At 41.5% G+C, this 16,240-nt stretch overlaps 2 protein-coding genes across 6 annotated transcripts; one reads left to right on the top strand and one right to left on the bottom strand.

Moving 5' to 3' along the window:
- Nucleotides 1-797: 797 nt before the first annotated feature.
- On the bottom strand, nt 798-6,737 carry LOC139654655 (uncharacterized). Of its 2 annotated transcripts, none has more exons than XM_071531779.1 (2): nt 6,514-6,737; nt 798-5,170 (listed from the first exon to the last, which is right to left on the bottom strand). In XM_071531779.1, exon 2 carries the CDS (start codon nt 5,004-5,006, stop codon nt 2,463-2,465), a length of 2,544 nt encoding a protein of 847 aa, XP_071387880.1. In that variant the 5' UTR covers nt 5,007-5,170; nt 6,514-6,737; the 3' UTR covers nt 798-2,462. The 2 variants fall into 2 exon arrangements, with proteins under 2 accessions (XP_071387880.1, XP_071387879.1); XM_071531778.1 differs by lacking the exon at nt 6,514-6,737 and adding an exon at nt 5,552-5,691.
- On the top strand, nt 6,184-15,685 carry gsr (glutathione reductase). 4 transcript variants are annotated; one of them, XM_071531782.1, is made up of 13 exons: nt 6,184-6,499; nt 6,938-7,091; nt 8,132-8,158; nt 8,263-8,351; nt 9,746-9,815; nt 10,487-10,634; nt 10,795-10,849; nt 10,938-11,037; nt 11,142-11,396; nt 12,809-12,920; nt 14,057-14,188; nt 14,501-14,634; nt 15,049-15,685. In XM_071531782.1, exons 1-13 carry the CDS (start codon nt 6,435-6,437, stop codon nt 15,196-15,198), a joined length of 1,491 nt encoding a protein of 496 aa, XP_071387883.1. In that variant the 5' UTR covers nt 6,184-6,434; the 3' UTR covers nt 15,199-15,685. The 4 variants fall into 4 exon arrangements, 3 of the variants coding, with proteins under 3 accessions (XP_071387883.1, XP_071387881.1, XP_071387884.1); XR_011696035.1 differs by lacking the exon at nt 6,184-6,499 and having other exon boundaries at nt 6,801-7,091; nt 14,057-14,219; nt 15,049-15,184; XM_071531780.1 differs by lacking the exon at nt 6,184-6,499 and having other exon boundaries at nt 6,810-7,091.
- Nucleotides 15,686-16,240: the final 555 nt, after the last annotated feature.

Raw genomic sequence — 16,240 nt, 5'->3', positions numbered from 1 at the left:
TGTAACTGACGCAACCCAACCCACTGACGCAATCCACCTCTCAAAGGTGTTGTGCACTGCTGCTCGCACATTAACCTGAAGCTGCTGATGATGACTTCACTGACTGCAAACACCAGCTGCAGTTGATTCTTTGATGAAAAAAGTTGTCAACAAAGTTTTTATTTTTCTCTTCTGTTTGTGTGTTTACAGGCAGACTAATACTTCAATCTTAACAATACTCTTATCTGAAATTGTCATGTAAATGCCTTTATCTGATCATCTTAACTGGAGTAAGGTCATAATCAGAGTAAGCTTAACCCAGTCAACACATGATTTATTGGGGCACGTAAACATCTTTGTGAGACTTGTTTTTTTTTCAAACTGTGCATGTCAAAGGTCACCGCCCTGACTGCACTCGTGACACTCGACCGGCTTGAGCAGTAGAGCTCCAAGACCCACGGTTCTCTCAGTGTGTTTAGCCTGTTTGCAAACAAGCCACCTCTAATAGTCCCTTGACATTACATAGTGAAGAGGGCAGAGACTATGCCTTTTGAGCTACCAGTAATATAATCGTAATATAGTCTTACCTGGTTAAATTATTCATCCAGCTGAGTCTCCCTCTTCTCCTCTACTTTCCCTCACTGAGAGACTTCTGCCAAATTTATTCAACTTCAAACTTGTATTGCTTTCATGCCATTTGGTATTGAACCAAAGATGACAAACACAGAGTAACTAGGTTTTACGGGGGTTTATTCTCAACACACAAAAGTTACAAGCACACAATAGCAAACTCTTGCTTTATGGAGTCCAAGTCCCCTTAGCCAGCTCCTCCCTTTAATGAGGGACCCTAGAAATACTCTGAGATAAAGACATGGGCGCGTGGCCACAAGGGAATTAAATCTGCCTGTATCACTGTGCCATTCATCTGAGGACTATTCAGTAGAGGACTCAGTGACACACGCACACACACACACACACACACACACACAGACAAACACTCACCTAACTGCCTAATTGCTTTCCCTCAACAGCAGAGCCACTTAGACAGGCCTTTCCCTTAAGGAGGGGCATTGCTGTCTCATGTCAACAGGCTCTAATGCTTTTCTCTCAGGCAAAGGAATGTCAGAATCCATAAGCTCTTGACTTTCCTTGACAGAGGTTATATTATGTTCATGAGCATCTCAAGTGATGCAAGTGTGTTGGGTAAAAGCTAATTGGGTATACAAACTGTGACAACGTTTACTTTGTTTTAATTAAAAAAAAAAATATGAAAAGATACACGTGCTTATATAAAAGCATGAAACACAATGATAATGGACACTTAAAATATATTCAAAATTAAAACAACTTTCTGTTTCCACTAAACAGGAATATGAATTCTCACACAGATGAGTGAAAGAAAGGCAAGGTAAAACATTTAGAGTGAATTATCAAACACTGTCTAAAGAATTATATTGTTTATAACAAAGACTGATGACTGCACGGCAGCTTCAGACACTTGGCAATGTTTGACTAACATCTAAGAAAGTAATGCACAACAGAAATGTTGCAGAAGAGGCCATGAAATGTTAGCTATTCTTTAGACAAAGTATGAACACCAGGCATCACATATTATATTCATAGCAATATGTACAATAACTGAGGGATATAACTGTGGGCAACCAAGACCTATAACTTTCATCATAGGCCTAGAACCTCATACATCATGATTATATTTTAAACAAGAACACACCGGTATCATAATGCTGTGTAGTGACAAAAAACACACATCTGCAAAAGGTTCAGGAATGAAGAATGCACATTTTCTCATTGATACTCATGTATTTTTGAAATTATACAATGGGGTTTTAACAGGTTTCAAGGTCCCAGGGGTGATGAGAATTCAACATGTAGATGGCCATTTAAACTTTCAATTCAAGTAAGAAACAAAAGCTAAAAACTGCAGTTACGTGTTTTTCTGCGATAGCAATGATGCATTTTGAGCTGCTTTCACTTGTTCCATTTTGCATCCCCATGTGAAATGAGTTGGAGTGAAAACAAAATTCCTCTGCCAAGTGGCTACAGGTGGGACTTTAAGAGAAAGCAAACTGTATCTTCGTAAAATGACATACAGTATATACAGCACATGCATTACCAATGATCCAAGATGACTTTTCAGTCTAATATTAACACTTGTTTCTGAAACTTACAGTACTTAATATCTGCGTTTCGGTGACTGCTAACTACTACAGTAGGTGATCCATCTTCTATCACTCATGGCAGTCAAACTGCATTGCACATGAAGTGTTTACCATGCCTATATAGACAATATTTGACTTAATGTCCTGTCATTCTCAAATGTCAACATCTTCCACTTATGTTCCCATACAGAAAATGCTTGACTTTTTTGTCATTCTCTAATGTCAGCATCATCCTGTTGTGGTACTTGTCATTTCAATGTAAATTTACAATTTTCATGTCCATTAACACACTGTCTAAGCAACTCAGGGAAAAACCCTTACGGTGCAACCCATCACCTCATATTTCTGCCCCATGACTTTGCTCAACCTCATCTTCAAGATTTGGCACTTTGGAACGACCTCGGAGGTTCCTGTGTCAGCAACAGTGGTCGCTCTTGCTCCCCTTTTGGGAACTTGGGGTTTGGGATGATTGAGCACCACCACAGGTTGGTTTGGGCCTGGTCGTTTCACCAGTTGGTCCTCCTTCAGTGGCGTTGGGTGAAGAACTCCACTGTCAATTAGACCACCCATGGGAGCTTGAGTCTTAGATTTGGACATCTTTCGTAGTTTCAGTCGTTTCTTGCTTTGTTTCCACAAGCCTACTTGTATCCTTTTCAAAGAGACTGTCAAGAATCTTGCAGAGATATCCTGCTCGCTTGTTGGTGATTCTGGTGTTTGCTGTAGAGGGCCTTCAGTCACAGATGCATCCGTGTGTGAGGCAATCGTAGACATAGCTTCTTGTTGAGTCACTGAGGGCGGTGCTTTTGGAGCAGGACTTTGACTGCACTTATTGTCCTTTGTAATGGCACTATTTGTTTCTTCCTTGATGTCATGGTTCTCAGTTAACGTTTGTGTGTGTTGGACACACTTATCCGCGTCTTCGATTTTCACAGTCTCTCTGGACTCTTGCGGCAACAATTGCTTGTGGTTGAAGGAAACATCTTTTGTGGCCACCTGGGCACAGTATCCCGATGTTAGCGGGTCCTCCATACGCCCTGTGATTACATTTGTGGTCTTGATGTGATCTGGTGTGGTCGTGACCGAACAGTTATTTTTACTCATCACTATGCCACGTAGAGCCATTACCAGCGGCTGAATGGAGCCTTGAACGTCCCCTGGTTGTTGACTCAACGAAAACACAGACGAGATAACCGGAAAACCCTCGGGTTCTGACGTGTCTCTTTCAAATACCCTCTCGCTGCATCTCCCTGCCTGGGTCCAAGCAGTGGTCTTTGAGTCTGTGAGAGCAGAGCCTCCCTCCACCTTAGGTTGTCTGGTTAATAAGGGATCAATCGGAGTCCTGCGCGCAATGTGCGACATCAGGAAGGATGGATCTGCAGTGACATTATCCTTACAGACCAAGAGTGCTGAAGATCTTCCTGGGGCATTTCCAGTTAAGTGAACACTCATGGAAGGAGAGGCTGATTTCAGACTTTGTAGTTTCTGGCCCACTGCCACATGTGAAGTAGTGCTGTCCTTGGGGCGGATCTCCCTGGGTTCTTCTTTCACAGCCACCTGCAAATCTTGAGGAGTACGTTTCATGTCACTTATCATCCTAGGTGGGAAACTCGTGGGATGTCCTGGAATCAAATTCTTTTTCTCTCCCATTGGTCTCTGGGATACGCACATCCCCATGTTTCCTGGATTTAGGATGCCTGGCAACTGACTGGCAGTCTTGGCAGGGATAATTACGGGAGGTGCTGCATGCAAATTCACAGTTTCTCTCTGTGTAATTTTGATCCCGCAATTTCCTTCTCTCATTGGGTTCAGGATGCTTTTGGAAACCTTGGTGGGAACAACTGCTGGACTGTCCACATTCAGATTCATCATTTCTTGCAGTGTTCTTTTGATTGCACTTTTTTCTTTGCTTACTTGAATGGGGATGTTTTTGGCAACATTGGTTGGAATAACTGTAGGACGCTGGACATTCAGATTCTTTGTTTCACCTTGTTTCCTGTTTACTGTGCACATCCCCATACTTGCAAACTTCATTGCGTTTGGATTGTTTAATGTAGTTGATAATGGCTTTCCCAATGTAGTGTTCTGTGAGATTGTGGTCCTACTGTCCTTTATCACAGAGCCATTTTCTTGTTGAGACACAAGTCTAAGCTTTAGTTCCTTGGTCCCATTGACAGTTTTGACCTCAACAAGTTCAACCAAGCAGCCAGCTGGGATGGTTACTTCTTCTGGAAGCGAAACAGTTAGAGCTCTATTGTGTTGAACGAGGTCATTTAGAGGGGAAAACAGTTCAGCATCAACTTTGGAGACACTGGGTACATTTATGTCCACTGTTTTACCTCCCTGTCTGTCTTTGCCTAGCCTGGCTGGAGGTGTAATGGTGGTTGGTATTGTAACCTTAACAGTCGGCCTCACTGACGATGCTTCAGCACTGGGCACTCTTGGTAAGGCACTGGAGACGGGGACATGCGTGATTTTTGTCATGTCGGGCTTATTGAGTCCTTGACCGCTGGCTTTAACATGAAAACGCTCAACGTGCTTTAAAAGGCACTGCCTCCTCATATACCCCCGTCCACAGTGCTGACATTTGTATGGATATTTTGTGGTGTGCTGTTCTAGGTGAACATGTAGCTCCGCCTCACTGTATGAGACATTGTTGCAATAAAAACAGTAAAATCTTGTTCCCATATGCTCCAACATGTGGTTCTTGAACACCGTAGTGTCTGTAGATACAAATCCACATTTCTCACAATACATCACTTTCGAGGTACTCAACAGACAGTCCAAGCCTAAATCTTTATGTCCACCATTCAGAGACGATGTCATCTTGGGATAGCTGACTGGCTTCATGTTTAGCGGTTAACTCCACAGAACATCCAGCTGCTGATCCTCCAAATTCAAGAGCCGTTACTATTTACTGGAGTAAAAATCCATTTCCACCTGATGGTTGGAGTTCATCACTTAGGAGAAAAGTGTAGGCCGGTGCAGCAGTGGATTGACAGTTGGTCTTCTCTCTGAGAATAGAAAATGATAAAAAGCAAACTATTAGAGGCTGTCAGTGAAGTGACCTTACAGGGCACAGCACTGCTTGGAGACAAGGCCTTTAAAGCCCCTCCCCCGCTCTCACACAACACATCATGCAGGATTTTTTCCCCTTCCGGCTGTTTCTTCTTTTCACCACGGATTGTATGCGTAGCAAAAGATAACAATCAGGTAAAGCAACCTGAATACAGATAGCTCAATTAACACAATCCAACCAATGCACCGCGGACTCTTCCGATATAAACACAAGGGAAAGGCCCTAACTGACCAAAACAGGGGGGGTCGCAGAAGAAGGCCCGCATTTTTACATTAACGTTTACATAAATCAAAACAGTAAAATCCCGGGTACATACCTGCCGACCCGCCGCCGCTGTTGGACACCAGTGTCTTGATCATTTACATATTTTTCAGATGAACGATGTAAAATGTATTGATGTAGAGCTAATGGTAACGCTTGTCAACACGGCCAGCCGAGCTACATCGCTTTAGCTGCGTTAAGTTACCCAGAACTAGTTAACACACCGGAAAATAATCGATTTTGCCTTCAAAATAAAGGCGTAAAATGGGTCACTTTTTGAAAAAGAATACTCCATTGTATTTGAAGTATTTTGATCTGCTAATATTATTCCCTTAAATATATTTAGCATATTTACATATCTTCGTTACTTCGTATTACACAAAAACGTCGCACACACGTTCTTCAATAATGGTTTTATTTTGAAAGTTGTGACCGGAAGAAGTATTTTTTTTATTCTAGCTTGCTTAACAACAGTTGAGGAATTGTGCGTAACGTAGACGGTATTCTTGTAAGAACACAGCACAAATATCTTTTCTTTCCTTGAAATATTGACGTTAGACTTCAAATCTGCATACGGAAAATACGTAAAGTTTTTCATTGGACAGCCAGGGATATCCACGCCCACTAGATGACAACTTCCTAGCACGACAAATTTGATACTCTCCGATGCTGTTCAATCTTTTTATCATGCAATCTTTTTACTTTAGAGACTTTAATTGCTCTGCTGCTGTTTCATAACACCCGTTAATTTGAACGGGTCTCGTTTACTGTGTGTTTATCCAACAGTGACACAGGAAGTATTTTACAGCTTTTGTATTTGCTGTGATAACGTAAACCCAAGGCCTTCCCCTTCTCAAAGTGACCCGAGAGAGATAAATAACGGACTGGCACACCGTGGACGCATCTGATTAAAATGAAATTAATCAAATCATAGTAATATGCTGTTTGTAAGAACCGGCAGACTGCTTTCTGACGCTGTATCAGTGTCACTGGCATTACCAAGGTGAGTAATCTTACCTGTTTATGACAAATAGTATAGGTGGACAGACTTTACACTCAGTTCCTAATAATGTGAGCAGTTGTTGGATGTGGATGCCTTTAATTCCACTTTACAACAAGCCTAAACCGTGGCCATCACTATCAATTTATTAAATTCTTGATTCACAACATGCTGTGATTAACATCTGTTATTGTAACCTCATACTGCGGCCCGTGTGAGGATCACCATGACTATTGTGAAAACTGTTTCTGGGATTTACAACACCATTGTTTCTGTTCATAATGACACAGCACTGGCTTTCACTTGACCCTCCCATTCCCACTCGTGTGGCACAAGCGCTATTGCGGGCTTCCTGGTTATGGCAATAATAATCCAGTTAGCCCGAACGCAATTAGCTCCGGTGTCTATCCTCAGAAAGCAGCCTCTTTCCTCTTCTCGTAGTCTCATCCGTCGCAGCATGGCCGCAGATTCAGCAACCCGGTTCGACTTTCTGGTGATCGGCGGCGGGTCCGGAGGTCTGGCCGGAGCCCGGAGGGCGGCGGAGCTGGGAGCGACGACCGCTGTGATCGAGAGCCACAAACTCGGAGGTACCTGCGTGAGTAAAACAACAACAACAAAAAGTTATCCTGGTTCTAGTCACTTTTCTGTCTGAGCTATTGTGTCAGTCACCTATCCGCACACGTGTTTAGTTGCCAGGTTCACTGCGAAGCCTCCGGACTCCTTTTGTGGAAGTTTTTTTGTGTGTAATGTTGTGGTTTGTTGGAGGTAAAAAAGCACCTGGCAGTGACCCAGTGCGTAAGCAGCCTTCTGGCACTGGTATATACACTGAATGAACATAATATTAGGGACACTTGCTCTTTTCAGTACACTGATGAGGTGAATCCAGGTAAAAGCCATTATCCCTTATTGATTTCCCTTATTAAATCTATACCAATCACAAAGGAGGAGATGTAGATGAAGCAGACGAGTTACAGAAGGATTTTTCATCTTTGAGACAACTGAGATGCAACTCAATATCAGGAAGACCTCCCTATTTTTGTAGATTCAGTGTATGATTTCGTTTTCAGTTGGTCTATGATGAGGTGTTGGTGAGATGGTAGACTGCTGTAGATTTGTCTGACACAGACAACAGCACTGCTTTAGATTGAACAAAGCCGTTCCAGTTTCTCAAATTTATTGCCCAATTTCCTTTGCGTTTTCAAATGAGGAAATTAGCTCATATGACCTAAGAATTGTGCAAATGCAAACCACATAATCAGGGTAATTTAGTGAAGGGAAATCCACCTAAACCCAGTTTATACCCAACACAGCTCAAGGAAGTAACACAGTATATAGTAACATGAGGATAAGATCTTTGTAAGGGAAATAAAGAAGTCATTTCCTGGAAATATAGATGGTTTCTGATAGTATTTGTGGTTGGTTGCGTTATGATGAACACAGACTGGCAGTCATAGTTTAGCCACCTTTTTATTTATCACTACACAACATATTGTAGTAGAGTAATGTGCACATAATTGTAGGGTTAGGCTAAAGAGATTCTTTACTCGATTATCTATATTCCTGTTTGTCTGGTGTTTTTATTTGCTTAAGCTCCACCATTGTCTTTGTCTCACTTATTTCCCTGTTTTTCTCTAGGTCAATGTTGGCTGTGTCCCTAAGAAGGTATTGTTTGCAGTGTTTGAACTCAACAGAGACAGACTAGTTTGTTAATTTGGTTGAAAATTTGCTAGATGTCAACTGAAATATCTAAACATTGTTTTTCACAGGTTATGTGGAATGCAGCGGTTCACGCCGAGTATCTGCATGATCATGCTGATTACGGCTTCGATGCTGGACACACTCATTTCAACTGGGAGTAAGTTATCTGTCTGTGTTTTTTTTTTTTTTGCAACAACAATGAGCTGCTTTGTAAACCGCGGTGGTTGTTCCTGGAACGAAGGTGTCCGTTTCATAGTTCCACTTCTCTGTCTGTCGAGTCTTTTGTTGCTTCACTTTAACCTACTTCTCTATCTTTGTGTGGAGCAGTTAAACCAGACCCATAGTTAACCCAAGGTGGCTGTGAATGATAGGGGAGTGGAAGGAGTGGCCAAAACTAGAGCAAACATATGTCAAGGGGCCGATACACTTAATAATTTACAGTATGAAATGTATTATTAAGGGAACATTACATGGCAAAGTAAGCAAACACTCTTATTTTCTACTATTAGGAATGTTTGTCCAAATTGAAGGAAAAATCCACCCTAAAAGACTAGAACACTGTTAAAAACAGCTATTTGCAATGTACCATGCATTTCTGGGCCCATGTTGTTGTTTGGTGGTGTATATTTCTCATTCCCATGGATCATTTGTCAAACATAGACAGCTATGTGACAGCTTTTTGAGTTATTTCCAGCACAGCTACAGTGCACTTTGACAGAAAAATGTTCAGCTAAAACATCAACAGTAAACGTCAACTTTTTAGTGTCAGTCCCTCAGAATCAAAGAGCAAGCGCTTCTTTCTAAACTCACTATTTTGCACCGACGTTCAACAATCACACAGGGAGAAATCCATCCAGGCAGAGAAGTGACGCTCACCTTTTCTCAGCTGAAAAAACACTTGCTCTCTTTTTCTTCCTTCCTTCTTTCTTTTTTTTTTTCTTTTTGTTACTGTTGCCATTGTTCTCTCCAGCCTACATGTATAAGTCACCGTTGAATGCAGCAAGTCCAGGCAGGTTCTCTGGTGGGATATCAAAATTCATTCCTGGAAATGTAGGAAATCTCTAGCTGAAGTACAAATAGACGAGGCAAGTTGAGGTAAAGTGGGTACACCTAAAAGTAAATGAAAACACTTCATCACAGAATAGCTCCTGGAATCCATTGGACATCACAGATTGATGGTATATAACAGTTATTGGAATTGTCAACTTTCTATAGATGGAAAAACGCGTCATATTCTAAGACACTTGTTTATGATCTTGGTGGGTTTTGTTTACAAATACAGGAAATGCCTCGGCTGCCTGGATAATTTTGTCTCAGAGTTTGTGTAGACAGCTGTGGGCTTGTGAACAGATGGATGGTTGCCAGTTTGAATCCCTGGAGCAGTCGGGGAAAGTGGAGCGGCTCTAACAGCAGACTAACAGTAGAAAGCTGTGGTTGTACTGGGCAGCTCCCAGGTGTGAGTGTGTGTTAGTGTATTAATGTGAAGCAGGGTGTTGCTGACTCTCCCTGGGTAAATAAATCTTATCTTCCATCATGCCCTGTGTTTTGCAGAACTCTCAAGGCCAAAAGGGATGCCTATGTCAGTCGGCTGAATCACATTTATCGCAACAACCTTGACAAGGTAAGTTATTTTTACTAATACTAATGCATGTGTTAATTTTCCCCCTAACCTTTTTGCCATTTGCTCTTAACTCTGGTCATAAATCAAGTTTAGCATCTGGCTTTCTCTAAAATTGCCTCTAAGCATCCTCACTGAATTAGAAATGATCTGACATGCTTTGTTTATGTTGAAATGATTTTCAAATCAAGAAAATTAGTTGATAGGGATGGGAAGTTATCTCACGACACGATTCGATAACCGATACGGGGTTGACGATTCGGTACGATGTAATAAATAAAAGTTCAATGACAACAAAGTTTGACTGTGCAGAATTATGTTTATTTCTGAGACACAAATCATTCTAGTGAAGGCATTGACTTGCTAGAATGTAAACAATTTAAAAAATATCAATACAAAGTGCAAATAATATAATTTGTATGGAGAGCTTGTGAAATTGTTGTGGGAAAGCCATTTGTGATTACTACAGCAAAATATAATAATAATTTTTCTGCCCCACAATACATATTGTCACATTTTTGTGTTGCGATATATTGAATTTCGATATATCGTCCCCTCCCTAGTAGTTGATGATGACTAACAGTTCTTATTATTGCTGTGGTGCACAGTATTTGTACTGTCCAACTTACTGTTCATCTGCAGGTAAAATAATAAACATATCTGGTCCCTTACAGGCTAAAATAGAAACTATTCAAGGTCATGCCAGGTTCACAGATGATCCTGAGCCGACTGTGGAGGTCAATGGGAGGAAGTACACAGCGCCTCACATCCTCATCTCCACCGGAGGGCGCCCTTCTGTCTTGAGTGACGTTGATGTTCCAGGTAAGACATAATTAGCTTCTACTTAGCTTCTAATTATCTTTGTGGAAATCTCTGTTGTGCTTCAGCAGCCTCTGTAAATGTAGGAAGTTATTTCATTCAATCTATTAAGCAGATGGGACTACAAATGTAAAAAAAATATTCTGTTTGTTGATCATTGCAGGGGCGAGTCTGGGCATCACCAGCGATGGCTTTTTTGAACTTGAAAGCCTTCCAAAGTAAGCTTTTCATGTAATCTGTTTTTTGGTTATTGCATGTCTTGTTGAATATTTGTTCCTGTAATTTGAGATTTGTTTCCCCCAACAGGCGCGCTCTTATTGTGGGAGCTGGATATATTGCAGTGGAGATGGCAGGCATCCTTTCCACCCTGGGCTCCAAAACATCCCTCATAATTCGACAGACAGGGGTGAGAAACAATGTGGAGAATCACCGGGCCATCACTGAAATACTGCAATATGATTTTCAAAAGCGTGTACTGTGTTTTCATATCCTTTCATATTCTTGCTGTAGGTGTTGAGGAACTTTGACAACTTGATAAGTGCAAACTGCACCAAAGAATTGCAAAACTCCGGTATAGAACTATGGAAGAATTCTCAGGTGAAGTCGGTGAGTAAAACAGACAAAGGTCTGGAGGTCACGCTCGTCACCAAAGACCCAGAGAAGAAGAACGACGAGGAGAAGATCAGCACCGTCCAGGAAGTGGACTGTCTCCTCTGGGCCATCGGCAGAGAACCCAACACCTCTGGACTCAACATCAGCGAGATGGTAAATTCATGGCATTTAAACTGGATGCTGTGGATGTGCAGATGTTCACAAAACGCAATTCACATTTAGGCTGTGTGTGTAAAATAGGCAGATGTTCTTAAAACATCATTCTAGTATTCCTAGTGTCACACTCTTCCTGGCTGCTGAACTATCTTCATAGATTATAATATTACAACTCAGCACTACAAATACTCTGAAATAATGAATCAATTGACGCAGCATAAAGACAGCTCTGTGAAATTACTACAACCAATAATACAATATAGGAGGAAAGGTTTGAGGACTTAACAACTTGATATGAAGATCCCAAAATAAACCAGACATGGGACTGAGTGAATTTGCCTGGAAGCGTCACATCAATCAATTAATAGTCTTCTTAAGAAAGAAAGAGTGACACACTGGACTGTAAATCGTTGGCACCCAGAGCAGAGACGGCTACAGATTTGTGGCTAACCCACTTTGGAATTGGCACACGTAAAATGCTTGTTAGCCCAGGATGAAGAACCAAGTTAACCAAGGATTAAAGGGGCATTTCATTCTGGGTTAAGTCAAAGCCCTGTTCCTTCCCTTCTATTTACAGTGCATCAACATAGCTAGTATATATAGAGAAGTGGTCAGATTAAAAGAAAAAACACATGCAAAGTTAAATTTACATTACTATGTATCAGATTAATACCTCATCTTTTGAATGTCCCCTTTAATGGCTAACCTGTGATATGGTGAGGAATTTGAATGGCTTATCAAAGCAGCACTTCCACACACAGGAGACCTTGAACCTGCAGCTAGAAAGCATCACGCTGAAGGAGGTGTGGAGGGAAAGCGATGCGTCATCCAGGGTCGTCTCTGCCTTTTTCCCAGCAGCATTTGTGCATTGGTCAGGGTGTTTGATGGCCACAGCAGCCTGTCATCCCAGTGATATTTGTCCTCTGACTGAGAAAGCTTAGTTGGCAGATGTTCAGACCATGAAACACTGTTGAAAGTTATCACACTTTTCGATGAGTGTCTGGTTGTCTCTGCTCTTTAGTATTCTGGTTTACATGAAATCCTCTGAGCCTCTACTCCTTATAATGTTCCAGTTTGCTGCCATAGGTGGCCACCATCAGCAGCTCTGCAGCTTGAGTATAGCAATGGGGAGAGCAGAAATATGGCTATCACATTTCTTCTCTATTAATCTAATCATTGTGCATCCAAGCAATACATTTACATATACATCGATTCCTCAGTATGTCATCTTTTACATTGTTGTCTGTTCTCTTTGTTTGTGTTACAGCAAAAGCAATTCAAAGCTTACTCAAACCCTTCAAAGGGAGTAATGGCCCGCTTCAGAACTGCCCTGTTTTTCTTGTGCTGTGTCTTGCTTTTGCTAATTTATAAGCTAACTTCTGATTTTTTGTTTCTTCTATGTTTGGCAGGGTGTTGATACAGATGAGAAAGGCCATGTTGTGGTGGATGAGTTCCAGAATACCACCCGCCCGGGGATTTACGCAGTGGGGGATGTTTGTGGCAAGGCCCTTCTCACACCTGGTAGGACATCGTTTGAACTGCAATGATGTTTACAGTAGGGTTTGACCAATATGTGTTTTGGAAGACCAGACGTTTCAGATTGAGGTTGTCGATAGCCAATATTTTGTGCCAATATTCAATATCTTTATGTTTGACCAACTATATATCCCCCAGAGTGTTATTCTTGTCAGGGTGGAAACGACTCTAAAACAGCATTCAGACCATCATGTGACACCAAAACTCACTAGACTAATGAAATTCTTTTAGGTGGGTTAGCAGCTCCTCACCTGCCCACTATTCAGTGTTAGGATAAACACTGGGATACATCAGGCCTTTAAATAAATAATTGATTTATAAAAAATTATATTGAACAATTAAATTAATCAGTAAAATGTGCAAAGAAAATCATGACTGGCTGATATCCAATATATAAAAAAGGCCAATATCAATAGCGGTCTAACCCTAGTTTACAGACAAACGGGGAATTAAGTAATCTATGACCTTCATCATCAACTCTATTGGTGAAGCAGTAGGAATTGTCTCTGGCACAACCCACAACAGTCTGGCTGTTTGGTCACAAAAACAACAAAGTCATGGTTCACAATAGACAAGTAAGTATGGAGCCTGGGAGTGGCCATTGGGAGAAAAATAATTTATGTCGTGGCCACGATTTACTGTCACGTGCGCACGATATGCAGAGCAGAGATCCAACAGAAATGTCTAGTAAAGAGGTAATGAATCACAGTGCAAAATATTGTAATAATAAAACTCTAAAAGTCTACCGGTATTTGTTGTTTGACTTGATAACGAGGCGTGGCTGATGCGTTTAGAGACTCCAGTCGCTCACCTCCAACACCGTCATTGTTGAGCTGGAGTGTCTCGAAATTCCAGTGGGTGGGGAGTTTTTGTAAGCCTCAAATCTCAACACCTTGCGAAATAATTGTTGAGTCATTGATATTGACCGTCAACCCTGTCAAACCCCTGCAGATATATTGCTTGCTATTGCATTTTGTCCTATGGGGCAGTAACAGTCTTTCTTATTGCCCCTTTAATTTGCAAAAATAAATACATAGGTTTTGCTGGATAGAAATGAGAGAATTCATTGCCTTTGGACATATTTAGAGTTGCATTCTTATATATCTTGTGTGTATGGGCAGTTGCCATTGCTGCAGGCAGGAAGCTGGCACACAGACTGTTTGAGGGCAAGAAGGAATCCAAGGTGGACTACTCCAACATTCCCACAGTGGTGTTCAGCCACCCGCCCATCGGTACGGTGGGCCTCACGGAAGGTGAGTGTGCCCTTACCCAACATGTCCGCAGGTGGGTAGAGCCCTAAACAAACACCTTTTCCATGTTGGGAAGTGCCTGAGTGTCCTTGTTTGTCTGTTGATGTTGTACAGATTCTGAAGAACCAACTCTGTGACATTTTCTAACATCCTCTGTAGCTGAAGATGGGGATTTACAACCGCTTATTCTACTGTTGCAATTATTTTAATTTTCTCTGGATGAGAGTGTCTAGATTGCAAATGGAAATGCTGTCTTCGTTTTATTCACTAGGAGAGGAACTGTTACGCTTTAACCTTTATTCATGTTTGTCACAGAGGAGGCCATTAAAACCAGAGGAAAGGAGAATGTAAAAACGTATAAGACTTCCTTCACTCCAATGTATCATGCCATCACAACCAGGAAGACTCAGTGCATCATGAAGCTGGTGTGTGTGGGCAAGGAGGAGAAGGTAAGAGTCAGCATTTTGACGGATAACAGCAATTTCCAATTAGTGCAAGTCAAAAGATGCCTATCTCTTACGCCTAAGTTCACGCCCATTCTCTGGTGGTTGTTGAAAGTCATTCTGGGAAATATAGGAAATTACTAACTGAAGAAGATGACGCGTGTTGAGGGAAAGAAAAATACCAAAAAAATAAATTAAAAAAAAACCTCATCACAAAATATCTCCCAGAATACACTGAAGATCACAGATTGATGATATATAACAGTGCGAGAGTATTCAACAGTGGAATTTTCCTTTTAAGGCCATTATTATTACCTGGACAGAAGCCGATATGAGTTGACGCTGCTGTTATATTTGACTCTTGCATGCACCAACTACTGCAGTGATTTTCAAAACTTTGACTTGTCTCCTGTTCCCCAGGTGGTCGGGCTGCACATGCAGGGCCTGGGCTGCGACGAGATGCTGCAGGGCTTCGCTGTGGCCATCAAGATGGGAGCGACCAAAGCAGATTTTGACAAGACTATTGCCATTCACCCCACCTCATCTGAGGAGTTTGTCACGATGCGTTAATGCAGGCGCAGACTCCCCCTCCCGTCCCTGTACCATCAGCAACTACAATCACCATACCAGGACAGAGTCACAGAGTCACTATCGCAACAGCTTGACGACTTGCTTTATAAGACTACCTATATACTTCCATTTTCTCTCATTTAAGTGACCTTATGTGTACGCAGTGTTTCATTATTTTTTCTAATTTTACCTAAATGGACCAAGACCAAGTTACGGCCTTCTTCAACTGTACTGTGGGTCTTATAAGCAGTGATTAAATATTCAAGATTCCATTTTAATCATTGTGAAATGGAAGTGATGGATCTACAGGTATTGTTGTCAAGTGATTGCATGGGAAAGTCTCTCTCCTAGTGTATGTGTATGATTTGTCGGTGATTTGTTAAATGAACATTGCAAACACTGCTGCCCAATTTGCTATCAATGAGAGGTCACAATATATCTACTGTACTGTTATACAGATTCAATAAACCTGCAGTTTTTTTCTTAAGTGTTGTGTGTCAGACTGTAGTTCCTTGCTCTTGATTCAGAGACTAAGCTATTATGTTGACGGTTGTGTTGTGACCACCGTGTGTGTGTGTGTGTGGGATTGATTTACATGGGTGTGGCTGAATTAGTTGGACTGTAGAGACACTCTTCTGTCAAAACTAAAATGTCTCACTGCCGTGTTGCTGCCAGGACAACTTTTGGAAACTTGCATGGGTGAACAAGATAAGCTATGTCAGGCTTTCTCTGTGATGGAACAATTTATCACATCATCGGAAAAATGCTGAGTAATCACACTGTTCTTATCTTCACTACAGAGCTTCAGTAACTAATGCAGTGACAGAGATAGTGTGCATACTATCCATATGCGCACCGGTCTGGTGGATCTATTTCCATACGTGACTAGTGTGTTTGTATATAGCATATATGCTCAGCATTAACTAAGTTAAAGGCTCATCTGACTGTAGCCATACCTTCATGAACTGCATATGATACCCTAAGGATCCTACCTATGACCGAATGTATATTTTTAGAAAACTGTATTTCACAAAACACACTC

Source organism: Centroberyx affinis, unplaced genomic scaffold (genome assembly GCF_046629955.1).
Source record: "Centroberyx affinis isolate AG114_WGS23_722 - 3 ecotype Tasmania unplaced genomic scaffold, CSIRO-AGI_Caff_v1 ptg002132l_1, whole genome shotgun sequence".
Classification (NCBI taxonomy): domain Eukaryota; kingdom Metazoa; phylum Chordata; class Actinopteri; order Beryciformes; family Berycidae; genus Centroberyx; species Centroberyx affinis.
The sequence above is the reverse complement of the archived record's forward strand: the minus strand, read 5'-3'. Positions and strand labels throughout refer to the sequence as shown.

What these genes read in the sequence shown, in the direction of transcription:
- LOC139654655 (XM_071531779.1), bottom strand. Translation starts at nt 5,006, where the DNA reads ATGAAGCCAGTCAGCTATCCCAAGATGACATCGTCTCTGAATGGTGGA.
- gsr (XM_071531780.1), top strand. Translation starts at nt 6,855, where the DNA reads ATGGCAATAATAATCCAGTTAGCCCGAACGCAATTAGCTCCGGTGTCT. An exon ending in ACAAACTCGGAGGTACCTGC is followed by an intron (nt 7,092 to 8,131) that starts GTGAGTAAAACA and finishes GTTTTTCTCTAG; the next exon opens with GTCAATGTTGGCTGTGTCCC. An exon ending in ATCGCAACAACCTTGACAAG is followed by an intron (nt 9,816 to 10,486) that starts GTAAGTTATTTT and finishes GGTCCCTTACAG; the next exon opens with GCTAAAATAGAAACTATTCA.